At 31.1% G+C, this 14,888-nt stretch overlaps 1 protein-coding gene across 1 annotated transcript; it reads left to right on the top strand.

Moving 5' to 3' along the window:
* Window positions 1-2,385: 2,385 nt before the first annotated feature.
* On the top strand, window positions 2,386-10,602 carry LOC134273263 (uncharacterized). The gene is made up of 4 exons (XM_062755450.1): window positions 2,386-2,397; window positions 2,809-2,998; window positions 9,528-9,689; window positions 9,803-10,602. The coding sequence occupies exons 1-4, from the start codon at window positions 2,386-2,388 to the stop codon at window positions 10,600-10,602; spliced, it is 1,164 nt and encodes a 387-aa protein (XP_062611434.1).
* Window positions 10,603-14,888: the final 4,286 nt, after the last annotated feature.

The raw sequence follows: 14,888 nt of genomic DNA, 5'->3' as shown, positions 1-14,888 counted from the left end.
GAATCCAAATTAAATTGTGATATCTTTATAACGCAATTGACTTAGATTTTGTAATTTACGGAAAAGTTCTATCTTTATATAAAGTAATGATACAAATAATAAGTTCTTATACTTTTAGTCTAATAATTTTCACTGTACATACGACATATATGGCTTTAAAAAGTTCCAATTATGGGTCAAAAATTTAACCCCCCCTTGTTTCAAACCTAATTTACATCATTAATTGAATTCTGTTGTTTAATTTCAGACTGGTAATGAATTATGAATATGAAATACATGTACCTATAAGATCGAGACCCATGGGTCACATGTTCACTTGAGAATATTATGCTCAATTTGATGAGTACATGGAGGCCCTATTATGTAAATTATTAAATTATATTGACTTTTTCTTTGGTAAAGCCTAATTTTAGAGGAGTGTGCATTTAGAGGCAAACACCTTAGTGCGGGTATTACTGTCTCATGACAGCATCTAGTTTTTGAAATGAATCGATCTTGCTATATTTTTTATGCCTTCAATACCATTGGCTAATTTTGAACAAAAAATATTAAAAGTAAATGGTAAGTGTGTTGAATTCATATTACAAACGAATAAAAAAACTGCACTTTCAAAGTATTTTTTTCATCCTTCTTCTCAAGTGTATTTGTATATGAATGTTACAGTGTAGTTAGAGTGAAACGGATAACAAAATGACTTCTGCAAGCAGGACTTATGCTAATGTGCACATGAATTTTATAGGAAACCTGTATGGTGTGTAAGAGATAGAGGATAAAAAAAGAAAGTAGAAGAAATTTGTAAATGGGGACAGGTTGAGGGAAAGACGTGCATGAGGCCGGGGTTGGAAAGATAAAAATGGGAATTTTATTCTACAAAGATATATAACTTCAATTTTCAAATCCTTTTTGAAATGATACCTGTTACATAATTTTATTCAAATTTTATCCAAAAAGATAACACTCTACATGTACATATGTACGTAAAGTTTGATATGTATGTTTCACCCTATGACTTACCCTTAAAGTCTGTAAAAGGTAAAATCACTAACGTCTCCGGTTAAATGTATATTAAAATTATGTACTTAAATGATCTATCTAAGGTATGTTTAATCAGATAAGTGTGACGCCACAACGGAAACAAACTCCCCAACAATATATGCATACACTTTGCCCATTCAGTTTAAAATTATCTCTTATTTTTGATTTTTGAAACACCTTTTCTTGTTAAATATTAAAAATACCTATTCAGAAAGTAAAAGAGAAGACTAGCGAAAATTCAAAAATTGTCTTACTTATAGATATTGTGATTTTAATGCCAATATCAGTATAGAGTTACCATTCCCCCCAACCCCCCAACCCCACCCCCTGCTTCTACTTCTTATACATACACGTCAAATTAATCACAGAGGCATCTAAAATTATGTATTGTATACGTATATTGCTTCATTTAATTATGAATACTTTTAATAATTTGTTTGATATCAGGTGATCAGTGCTCATAAAAATAAATTGAAATGATTTTTTTTATTTATATTCGGCAGAGAAGTTCTAGTAGTATATCATATTTTTAAAAAACTTACAAACAGAACAAACCTGTGATGATTCTTTATTATATTCAGGTATTGATTAATCAGTGACAAGAGAAATCAATAGAATGTTTGGCTATTAAAGTAATTAAACAAAACGTTTGTGCAAAGGAGCTGGATCTTGACTTTTTCCGTTTTATATCTAAGTAAAGTTGAGCACTTGCAGAATGAACATACTTGTACATATACGAAACAAATGTTAAAAAAAGGACAATGGCTAGTGTTTTGTCTTTAAGTGAATGTTACTTTCTTTTTCACTGGGGGAGAGGGGGGTTGCTTTCCCATTAGTAAATCTGCTATTTCATGTAAACACTATTAGTTAAAAAAAACCTACTTATATAAAGGGCGAACTTAAATAATGGGTCTTTTCATTTCAAAGTTTTAGTCGTTGTATGATAGATTTTAATAAAAACATATGACTCTTTCTGTGATAATCAACTTCGAATGCAGTCACGGAATGCTGATTTATTTAATGACAATGGAACACTTCGAACAATCAAAGATAAATTGCTACAGGAAGAAAAAATATAATTAAAATAGTTTGTGACTTCCTGTCAGTTTAAATTCCAAATTTTCAACTGCTTCCTGGATATGAGTTTATAGATATAAGATCAATATGTGTTTATTTCATGATGTGTTAAAATTTTTTGGACTACTTTTAATATTTTCTTCTTGCTTTATTATAGGTAAAACAATCTGTATCTTAAACAGGTAAGAATAAATTTACACTTTTAACTTTTAAAAGGGTAACACTATTACAAACACAAGAAATATATAGAAATGTTGAATGACATTCATATGCATGACACCATGTGTAAGTTTGCTACATTCAAAGAAGGAATGCTTTTTACATGAAAATGTTTAACAATACATTTTTTCATATATAGTATATATTTAATTATCTCATATAAACTTAAATTAAAAAGACCTTTCTATTTGTTTTGCTAATCTATATAAAGACGGGGCTTTCCTGTAAATTACACAATTGAGATTAATCGCATTAACGTTTCATAAATATCAGAGATTTAGAACAATAACTGATTTATTTCCGACTAGGATTGAAATATCAGACACAGTTTAAAGTCAACTTAGCCATTGAAGGGTTGGCATATTTAATGATGAAAATTAGTGAAAGTCTCAAATTGAACGTAGATATTATACAATGTAAACCTCCAGTTATTCTAATATTTTTTTTTATTGTTTAGCTCAGATATCCAATATATAGCTTAAGCAGAGTAACCAAGGGGAACTAAATCACAGTGCCCTCCTAGGATCTAATTGCATATACAATGGTTCTATCTCAAAGATTCAAAGACGATTGCTATTTTCAATTTCAAATATTCTTCTTTTCAGAAATGTGACAGGTTCTTTATGTTGTACTAATTATGACAGAGACAGGAACGGGGATTGTAACGGTAAGGTTTTCCTATGTACATGTACTGTAAAGCAGAAAGTTCCCTTGGAGATTAAATTTTGTTGATTTTGTTGCTTGAAAATATAAGGGAAATGAAAGCCAACAGGAAATTGTGGTCTGACTATATGTTGAATAGCGTTACTTTTGAACCAAAAAAAAAATGCCAACAAAATCATTTAAGATACCAAGCCAACGAAATTTTATCCCTTTGAAACTTTTATTTTTCTGTATATGCAAACATTTTATTCAGATTGTTTCTTTTTATAATGTTTCTTCTTATATTTTTTTAACACAGAAATTTACCAAGTAAATGTGATTTCGTAAAGTTATTTGCCCCGTGGGGATCCGGGATAGAATAGGTCCTAAGTACCCCCTTGCTTGTCGTAAACGGCAACTAAATGGGGCTGTCCTTCGAATGAGACAGTATAAACCGAGGCCCCGTGTCACAGCAGGTGTGGCACGATAATAATCCCTCCCTGCTCAAGGGCCGTAGGTTCTGAACATAGGCCTGAATTTGCAGCCGATCACCGGCAATGGTGACGTCTCCATATCAGTGAAATATTCTGGAGAGAGACGTTAAACAGTATACAATCAATCAATCAATCAATCGTAAAGTGATTTTGTAGAATTAGATTACAAATCAGATTTTTTAAAAGTTTTATTACTGAATTCATTGTAATAGATATTGTTGGACTATTATCAATTATCAAATAATTATTAAGTAAGTCACAATGGTAATCTTTACGCTCTATGCATTTATGCTATCACCATAACCTCCATCGTTATCTTTACCAATTCTCCTGCATTTACAACGCTTTGAACGCTTGTTCTAGAGTCGAAGAATGATCGGAGAGTTCATCCAATTTCATAGGTTAAGATCTACTGTGTAACGATATATATTATTCTTTGATAATACCGTAGAAACCAATGTTTCCTATCGTAGGTGTGGCTTAAAAAGGAAATTCCGTTACTTCTCAAAAGCCATAATTACCAAGTACAGGTCTAAATTTGTAGTATTCCGCCGACAAGTGGTTGTTTCATTTTCCCAGAAACTTTTAATAAACAACGCATTTTCTATATGGGTCATTTTCAAAAAAGGTCCATTTTTCGAATGACATATTTTTGAAAATTGAAAGTGGTTTTACTATGATTTTTTCAACTTTATTTGAATAATTTAGTAATAAACTCATAAAATCCACTGTATTGCATAAAAGAAAATATTTCTTTTAAAAAATATTGACATTTTATCTTAGTCATTTAAATTTTATTGTCCTTCCTGTTACTTTCATAAAAAGAGCTGTAAAATTCTATTTCAAATTTTTTATCAAATAATCTTTTGTACATCGTTTAAAAATGAAAAATATATCATTGAATGCCAAGATGTTTGACATTCATCTAATATATGAGCGTTTAAAAGCATGTCAAACTACCATACACCAAACAGAAGAAAATTTATGGGCTTTTCTTCATGAAAAGCCTTATTGCTGAATATTTATATGCTATAGTTGAAATAAACATTCTTGTACATTATTTTTGTGATTAGAATAAACAGTTACAGAAAGTTATTTAAACAGGTGCTCTGCCAAAGCAATTATAACTAGGAAAATATACTGGTAACAGTAAGGACTCGGGTAACAGAAAGGACAAATCAGTAAAAGGATGGACAAAACAGTGTAACAGGATGGACAATGAAATCTACATTTTAAATAAAAATGGATTTTTTAAACTTTATTGGTTAGGAAAAGAGAAATAAATGTAGAATAAAACTAGAGCCGAGCTCGTTGCAAAGCAACGAGTAGGTCTTCCGTCCTGTTTGACAGGAAGTAACTTTCATTTAAAAAAAAGAGTAATGAGAGTCCAAAAATGGGTTAATCCTCCAAATCTATGTAAAAGTATTGCAAAATTAAGCCATTCTTTGATACTTCCGGTTTGGCCGGAAGTGAGGACGACGGATGAAAAATTAATATCTAAGCTTCTAGTGACACATGTTACCCAAAAACCTGTCAAAAACGGCAAAAATATGCATTTTCTGACTACTTCCGATTCGACCGGACGTGACGTCGCCGGACATATTTTGACGACCCCATTAGATAAAGCTTGATATTCTCAATACTTTTTGAGATATCTGGAAAAAACTTTTGGTCCCTCTAGGTCCCTTAATTTAAGGGTCAGCCCTTTTTACTACATATCATTTGAAAGATCTTCTAATTCTGCACAAATTATGTTCTATATTTTTTCGCAAACTATTTTTAGTTTAGAAGATAAAAAGAAAAATATGAATAATTTTTGGTTCTTTTAAGCGTTCTAATTTTTTACCCCTACATAGCGCCATTTTGAATAAAGAAATCGAAAATCAAAAACCGATGTGCACAACTTCAATCCTTCTATTATCTAAATTCAGTAGAATTTCAGCTCCAGCTCTAGCCGTCTCTGAGCCTTTGTCTGGAAACGAAAGCCTATAAATTTTCCTTTAAAGGGAAATAACTCAAAACCGGAAGTGGCTTTTTGAAATTTTTGACAGCATTCTGTTAGAATTTATTAACGTCTATAACGTCTGAAAATTTGAGCGAAATACGTTGAGAAATGAGCGAGATATGAGGCCTCAAAGTTGCGGTCTAGGAAGCAGAAGAAAAAAAAGAAGAATAACTAGATGAAACTCGTTGCGAGCAACGAGAGGTCTTCCGTCCGATTCAGGAGAAAAAAAACGTAAAATCGAGCTGAAAAGTAAAAAAAAAAAGATTTGCACACAAGGGGGATTGAACCAAAGTCGCCACATGAAATTCCAATGCACTAAATATTACGCTATCGGGACCTCTACTCTTAATCTACTTGTATAGTAGAAACAGTGCTTCTCTCTTAAAATTATGAAAGGTGGGTCACTATTCAAATTTTAGCGCCAAACGCCACGAATTAATCTTCGCCCCCTTTTCTTTGGAATGTTCTATTAAATAGGTGTGATAGCTTCAATGAAATTAATAAAAAGAACGTTCTTATAGCCTAAGATTCGAAGTTTAGAAAGTATGTTTAACACATTTTACAATTTCCATATTGTATATATGCATGTAACACTAAAGCGGTGAAACGGATATGATGTTTTTTTCAATTTCCTGTTTATCCTCAAAGTGAAATATCCCAAATAGTTAATCGAAAAAGGTTGAAAAGTTTCGCCGGAAAACATGGCTCGCCCTACGACTGTCAGGAATCCGATATCATTTATGCTCAATAACTTGAATCAGGTCTTTAAAACAAGAATGCTAAAATAAACTCCATGAAGCGATCTTTAAAAAAAATCGTTTTCTTATTTTTGTCTAATTTATTAGTTTAATATGACACAAGTGTGCATAGGAAAAACAGTGGTTAATATTTATACTGACAAAATTAATTGATATTCTTTTTTGAGAAAGTATTACTTATAAGTATGATTTAAGATCTGTTTTTCGGCGATGCACAAGAGATATTAGGTATCGAATTTCATTTGCACATTTAGTCTTTTCTTTTTCTTCTTTGAAAACCAGCCAAAACCAATTATAGAAGACGTTAGTTTGACACAGAACTGCAACGTAAATACGACGTGACAATCCATGTATTCCTTTGTCTTTCATTTATTCTTATGTTACTTTCGTTCAAGCAAACGCTCGGCTGCCTCCGTAAACACCTATTGCGAAATGTCGGCGTTGACAGAGACAGCCGCCATTTTGGACCCGCTTCAGATTTTTGAATGCTAATATCTAGAGTTTAGATTTATCAACATTCAAACAAATTGTATAGTAAGCATTACGAGGAGGGTTTCTATTAACATACCAAAAATAAATGAAAAATACTGAAAAACAAAAAAGTTGGAAAATACGATATTTTTAATTTGCATCTCGTAACGACCGGAAGTATTGACAACGCACGGGAAGGTAATTCTGCAAACCACAAAGTGACAAACTTTTGTCTCCAATAAGTCTCCAGATCATATCTTTAGCCATTTTCGAGAAAAAGGGGCAACAAAATTGCATTTTAAAATCAGGAAATTGTCAATAACTTGGCACCAGAAGCGAATTTTCCAAATTTTTCTACAGATGTAACAACTTCATATAATGAGACATATTTTGTGTAAGTTTCATCGAAAACCGCTGACTTGTTTTCGAGAAATCGCCTGCACAAAATTTTGTCAAAAAAAAGAATAATAATAATAATAATAAGAATAATAATAAGAAACAATAGAATAACTATAAGGACTTCCGTGAAGACGGAAGACCTTAATAATCTTTACCATCAGAATCAGTAGAAGGTCTTCCGTTGGAAACGGAAGACCTTAAAAATGATTTTGTCAAATCTGGCAAATTTTAGACAATAAAAGACATTTATGTCCATCCTGTTACGAAATTTAATTGTAAAGTGCTATTAAAATATTTATCATTTCAATTTTTGTTTATTAAAGGTACTCTATGCTGTTGCAAAACTAAAAATTTTTCATAATTGTAAGAAAAACAAATGATAAAACTTAAATTGGTATATAAATACCAGGATAATTTGTCCCTCCTGTTACAATTTTTGTCCATTCTGTTACAAGAGTGCATGTTTAAATAGTAATGGCACTATTTGAAGCACTAACATATTTCAATATGATTTACGAAGTTTTTTAACATGTGTTATTAAACTTATATTACTTAGAAAAATAAAAGTAATTGTTTTTATTGTTAAAACTCAAGATATGGAGTCCAGGGTTCCGTTTTACAAAAGAACTTACGACTAAGACCAAAAACTTCGGATTATTGTAAAATTTTGCAAAATTAATAATATTCTTTTAAATTGTCTGTGTGAAAATATCTTACCACATTCTTTTTTAAAATGTTTAAAATAATTTTCGATATGATGTTAATTAAAAAGTTATATGAATAATCATACTTGGTCCTAAGACGTAAGTCCTTTTGTAAAACGGGCCCCAGTTTTCCTTACTGTTACCATATTAATGGTAACAGAAATAACAGTAACAGGATGGACGTTTCTCATATAAATCACCCGTTATTTAGTATAACGTACTCTTTTTGCATCATCGAGACATTGACACAATTTCTTTGTAGGTTAGTTAATCTAACTGTTTTAGTAGAATAAACAATTTAAAGAGTACTTGCATATTAAGAAGGTAACAGATATGACATGTTTTCATTATACTATACCAAGAAGACAAACTTATCGACCTTTGAACCCTTTCTTTAATCACTTTCAAATCATGGCGGTCATAAACTTGAGACAACAGAAAATGATTATATATTGTGGATCATGAAAACAGTTCGCAGAAAAGTGAGATAACTTTTATTTTAACATTTTCTTTTTGGTAACAGGAATGACATAAACGCGAGGGACATGTCACTTCCTGAATGTTAAATGCACAATACTAGTATTTAGTGGGCGGCATAAGTAAAACAATCATTTTAAATTAATCTATAAATAAATTCAATGAATATGAGGTGCAAAATTTGTACATATCTTCACATGGTTATTTTTTCCCTTACATTTAAATAAGCACGTTATTACATTTTTGTTAATGTGACATGTTACTGTTAAATTTTACTCGGAATGCATAGAATATCTTTTGATAAAACACCTCGGAGATGATCATAAAATAACTTATAAGCTGTATGACCACGTACATTAACCAATGGGAAAAAACTTTCACTCTAAAAATGATATGTTTTTCCTGTTTTTCTGATCAAAAGATAAAAAAGTGGACTTTTTTTGAAAATGACCCATATCAAGGATTTCCAAGTTGTTAAAAAGAAAGAAAGAACTACGTACGCTAACTCTCGATTCCCGCCTACATTTTACACTTATTTAATTCAATATTAATGACAATTTGACCATTAAATCTTTGTTGAATGAAAAGATGAATTCAATTATTATTGATAAATAATTTTAATACCAATGTAAAATAGTTAATTATCCCTTATTTTGCTCCTTAACAAGGGGGAAAAGACGATATATATTTTTCGTTGAAACTGAGCTTTACACCATCATCGTATTTTAAAATATCTCTGAATGTGGATAAGTGTTCCTTACCTCTTTTCGTATGTTTTAAGCATACGAAATTAAACATATATCATTAATAAAATACTATGTTTTAGTTTTAAACCCCTTTGAAATTGTTGAAAAATTATAACTTTTGTCACTTTTTGGTCATTAAACGTATGTCCCCCTGCCCGTGTAACAAAATAAGCTTTGGCATGAATTTGTGAAATGACAGTCTATATTACCTGTGTAAAGGAATTTTTCTTTCACGGGGGGGGGGGTCTATTAAAAATATTTTCTGTTGATTACTATATTGAAAAACGCGAGTTTTACCAAAATTATAGGGTTATTTCTCTTTGTTTTCCCAAATAAGTAATGTGATAATGGAAATTCATATCAATATGTGATTAAATATAAAGATGGAAAATTATTTAAATATATTAACTTTTGAAAATTGACTTTGAGGTAAGGGGAAGAACAATGCTTTCGTTGTAGTTCTTTCAAAAAAGCGATACCTCTTTTAAATATTATTTTAGTATGTGCCCCTGGATACTTTGGGAAAATTTGTGATACAGTTTGTCCACGTGGAAAATTTGGTGAAGGCTGTGCAGGGGAGTGCACGTGCTCTCCAGAGGATTGTGACCACGTGACCGGATGTCCTCTTATAAGCCAGCTTACAACCACACAGGCAGTTACAGGTAAAAACTAAATGCATTTGTTAATTTAATTAAGCTAGAAAGACTTTTTTTAAATGCAAAATGGTATAAATTTTAAACTTATTCCATTTTATTTATTTCCCCTTTACATCAAGGGCTTCATCTGACAAAAATACATACTTCTACACCATCAGTGTCATCAGGAATAATAATAACTAAGCTTCCTATCTCTACCACAGAGAGTTACAAAATATCAACATCACCAACGCTAAAGCCGTATATAACAATAAAAAGCAGAACAATTTTGTACTCATCAGAGATACAAACAACAGAAATACCTACTGATAGAACTACCGCGGGACAGTTTAACAGTAATTATACAATCCTGGGTGTAGGATTGATATTAGCTATTCTTCTGATAGTTATCATTGTACAGCTTCGATTGAGATCAAAATCTTCACACAAAACAATTTCAAAGGAAGAAGGGGGAGAAAACAATGAAATAAATGTATTGAGTGACTCTTCAAGAAAGCCGTTGGACATCGATATAAAACAGTATAGCAGATTAGAAGAGGATAATTTTAAAGGTCACGTGTATCAGCGTGTTGAGTCTGAGTATCAGGAAATTGAGGAATGTTTAGAAATGGTGGACAATCCAGCTGTGCTCAAAAGTGGTCCTCGGTCAAAAATGGACACGACAAGTGAAAGTAGTTGTTTGGAAAATTATATAGAACCTGTTATTTCAACAGAAACTATTAGAAGACAACGGCATTCGTACATAGAAATATTGGATACAGAAGTGTATACCAGAGATGACAACTTAATTGATAGATCTAATGAAAACTCAAGTAAATCATCGTCTTCATATGATGATGTGATAATCGAAGGTTCCACAGTTTCACCGGAAATAGCTCACAGAGATGACAATACTTATCTTGATGTTCTCTTTGAATGATAAGTATAAAGCCATCAAAGCCTGATGGAAACCATAACAGCCAATTCGCCAAAAGACACACGGTCTCACTTTAAAATTTGAAACTCGTCATAGTAATCTCAATGATTCACCTCTCTGTTATAAAAGTCAATCGTCCATTCCGTTTGTGTTTAAAAAAGCTGTAATTAATAACGTAAATTTTCAAAACTTTCCGTATGTAGAAACTGTACTGTTGTTTATTTTCTGACGTCCCTCTCGAGAATTTTTTACTCATATGGAAAAGAAACTGTATGGAAAAACAATGTAACGATTCCTTAGAATTAAATTGATTTGAACACTACAAGTCCATGTAAGACTTTTTAGTTTCTAATAATAAGATGAAAAGAATATTTTCAATAAAATAATGTTGTCAAAAACTCATAATTTTTGAAAATTTTAAATTGTAAGATTAATGTTAAATTTAACGTTTTTGTTGTAAATCAAGATTTTGATGATTAATATTCATGTTTATTAATGTTTTCTATTATTGGTGTTTTCTGTTTTCTTTTATCTTTTTATATTACATCCTTTTAACAATATCCATTGAAATATTTGTTTATGTAACATTAATTATAATATTATATTTTGTCCTTGTGACTTTTTTCTTTACATGCATGTATGTTTATTGTTTCAGGTCACTGAGAAAAAAAATCATAATCCATATCTGGTAGATATTTTCTTATAGTCTGGTCCTGATTTTTAAAAAGAAGGCTAGAAATAACTTCTAACGGCAAATAATTATTATTTGGTCCAGCATAGTTCTTCAACCTATTTCGAGTATGCTGAGTCCGAAAAAATATGCTGGCCTTCATGAAAATGGCGTTAAAGAGGTCAAAATGGCGATTCAAAATGGCGGACATCCAATTTTTCTAATTTTCTCTTAATGTCCTTCAAAATGGAGAAGTAATGAGTGAATATCTAACTGACTGTAATAAAACTATTAAAATAATAATAATAATAGGTTGCTAACATTAGTAGTTAAACTCAGAAAATTAGTTGTTTCTACACTTAATTCGAATTTTCTATGTTTTTTTTTTTTTTTTTTTTTTTGTCTATTTTTTCTATATTTTTATTTGTTCAGGATTTTACATTTGCAAATATCCATACACTGCGGATTTGTAATTTTCCCCTGTACATCTAAATATTCTACGACTGAATAATGGTGCAGCTGTAAGTTAAAAGTCAAAATGGCGATTCAAAATGGCGGACATTTATCTTTTTCTTCATATTATTTAATTCTCAATGTCGTTTACATAGGACAAAGGATTTGTGAATATCTTACCGAGCGTAGTACAACTATGTTAAATGACAATAAAACACTAATTTGATCACTTTAAATCGAAAAATTTAGTCGTTTAAATTTGAAATGTGTTAATTAGTTCAAAATGGAAATTCAAATGACGTCTTATTCACTCGAATTTCGTAAAATACCAAATCTGCTTAATTCTGGTTCGTTTTGCAGAAAATAAATTACAGTTTGTTTTTTTTTTTTATTCATGAAATAATGTTCAAATAAGCAATGAAAATTAGAGGATAATTTTGTTTATGACTTAGGATATTTATATCACAAAATTTTGTTTAATTACTTCTATATTGTTAAAATATATTTTTGACGACAATCCCGAAGACATTGAACCTATAACCTGTCTCACTATGCTTCTTCATATGAAAAGTACAAGAAATAATTGCTGTTTTGAGGACAATACGAAAATTAAGCTACCCCAAGAGCAGTATTCCTCGAGCATTAACGCGAATGATCATTTAGTTGTTGGAAATTCTTGATCTATTATAGTCCAGTGTAGAAAAAAATAAATGTTTATATTTACGTGCAACATAACTTAGTATGATTTTTAAAATTATTGACCACGACCAATTAGATTGCTAGTATTTGTTACATCTTATAAATCTGAATACATTATAATATCCCAATATAAACATATTTATTAAAAATTATCAGTAAAATATACGTAAACCATACATTTTCTTGATTGTCCAGCTCTGATTCTGTGTCCCTACATTTGCATTTTGTTATTCTCAGTCAAAAATTCTACTGCATTCTCAAATATTTCATGCTGTGAACGGTCATCCTTCTTCAATTTTGTATTGAACAGTGTTTATAAATTTAAAAATTGTGAAATGTACAAAATCTGAAAGAAGAAAATGTCTGTGTTCAATACCCCCTTTACACAACCTTGTAAAGTTCTTGAAGTGTTCAAGAAAATTTTGTTGTCAAGAGAGTGTTGACTAGATCGAAATCAAGAATGGCTTAGGCCTATTGGTACGAAAGCTTGTAAGTGATATGAATCATGAGAAATCTGCAGGCACTCTTAAATTGCATAATTTTACATCTTTTCTCACCAAAATATGCACACAATGTGATTCCAGATGATAAGGTTTGAGAATTTTCTTGCTAATAGAATCACCCTTCTACCTAAAAGAAAACAAATCTATATGAGGTCACAAGGTCACAAAATAAAGAGCTACATGACTTAAATATCAGAGATTTTTTATACCCCCCCCCCCCTGCATGAAAAGCGGGAGGGTATAGAGTAATCGGTATGTCCGTCCGTCTGTTACGCTTTGGGGTACCCATCTCTTATCTGCAACTCCTCTCATACCACTGAATGAAATTAGATAAAAATTTCACAGAATCTTTATAACATATTGCCATTGTGATCTCATATTTTACTTTTTGATCCGATACATATTTTGGGTTTCCCAAAGCAAAACAAGGACACAGTCATTATATTCATATGGGAGACAGGGGTATCATTTAGTGAGCTAATTCCTCACAGTACCTCTAGTTCATTTTGCATAAGGTTTTGGAAACAAAATAGACTTTTAACATTTCAACATAATGTATTGTTCCTGAGTGTTGGTTGATTAATTGTATATTGTTTAACGCCGAGTCAGCAATTTTTCAGCCATGTTTCGGCGGACTATCAGTTTAAATAGTCGGTTTTTGAAGGATTTTGGTTTCTCTGGCGGGCCCCAGTGAGCTTTCTCTTTTTAGATCTACAGAGGAACGATCTTTTACGTGCCAAGGGGGTTGTCATCCTTGACACATGGCACCATTTAACTTCAGTGTTGAAAGTACCAAAATTCCGAAGACAGACTGAAACATATAGCAAATAAAGCTGGAAAAGAAGATGTTAGGAGATAACACTAAGTTCTTATAAATGCTAATCAGCTAGAAAAAAGTGTTCGATGAAATCGGAAAAGAATTTCTTCAGCTATATTTGATGGTGTGCAGAGGAATTTAAAGGTGGAATTGCGAGTTGATGAAAGGATTCAGGAGTGATTTTAGGTGGACGTGGGGCTCAAAGGCTTTTAAATACGGTCAAGGGGAAAATTTTGAAACTCTTAAGTCGAGTTAGTTTTAACTATTTCCAGAAAAAAATGAATCTTTTCAAGTATGTTTTGTTTGTTCATATTTAATGGACTAATCAATATACAATATATACAATATATATAAAAAACAAACTGTAATTTATTTTTCTGTAAAACGACCCAGAGTTAAGCAATTTCTACGAAATTCGAATGTATAAGACGTTATTTGAATTGCCATTTTGAGCTAATTAACACATTTCTAATTTAAACGACTAAATTTTCCGATTTAAAGTGATCAAATTAGTGTTTTATTGTCATTTAACATAGTTGTACTACGCTCGGTAAGATATTTACTAATCCTTTCTCCTTGGTAAACGACATTAAGAAATAATTTGAAAAAAAAATGAATATCATCCATTTTGAATCTCCATTTAGACTATTAACTTACAGCTGCACCATCATTCAGTTGTAGAATAGTGAGATGCAGAGAGAGAGAAAAAACAAATCCGAAGTGTATGGATATTTGCATAAGTTAAATCCTGAACAAAGCAGAATATAGAACATTAGCCAAAAAATCAGAGAAAATTCCAATTAAGTGTAGGAACAACTAAATGTTCTAAGTTAAACTAATAATGCTAGCATTCTATTATCATTTTTAAACTTGTATTACATTCAGTGAGATATTCACACATTATTCCTCCTTTTTGAACGATTTTTAATGAAAATTAGAAAAATTGGATGTCCGCCATTTTAAATCGCCATTTTGACCTCTTTAACGCCATTTTCATGAAGGCCAGCATATTTTTTCGGACTCAGCATACTCGAAATAGGTTAAAAAACTATGCTGGACCAAATAATAATTATTTGCTGTTAGAAGTATTTTTTTTCTATAAATCGGACCAGACTATAATGGAAAAAACTTTAATCTGCTATTTCAC

This window comes from Saccostrea cucullata, unplaced genomic scaffold (genome assembly GCF_032062105.1).
Source record: "Saccostrea cucullata isolate Sc308-1 unplaced genomic scaffold, CSIRO_AGI_Scuc_v1 ctg7992, whole genome shotgun sequence".
In the NCBI taxonomy this organism is placed as follows: Eukaryota; Metazoa; Mollusca; class Bivalvia; order Ostreida; family Ostreidae; genus Saccostrea; species Saccostrea cuccullata.
Note: the sequence above shows the minus strand (reverse complement) of the source record. Positions and strands in the feature narration are given on the sequence as shown.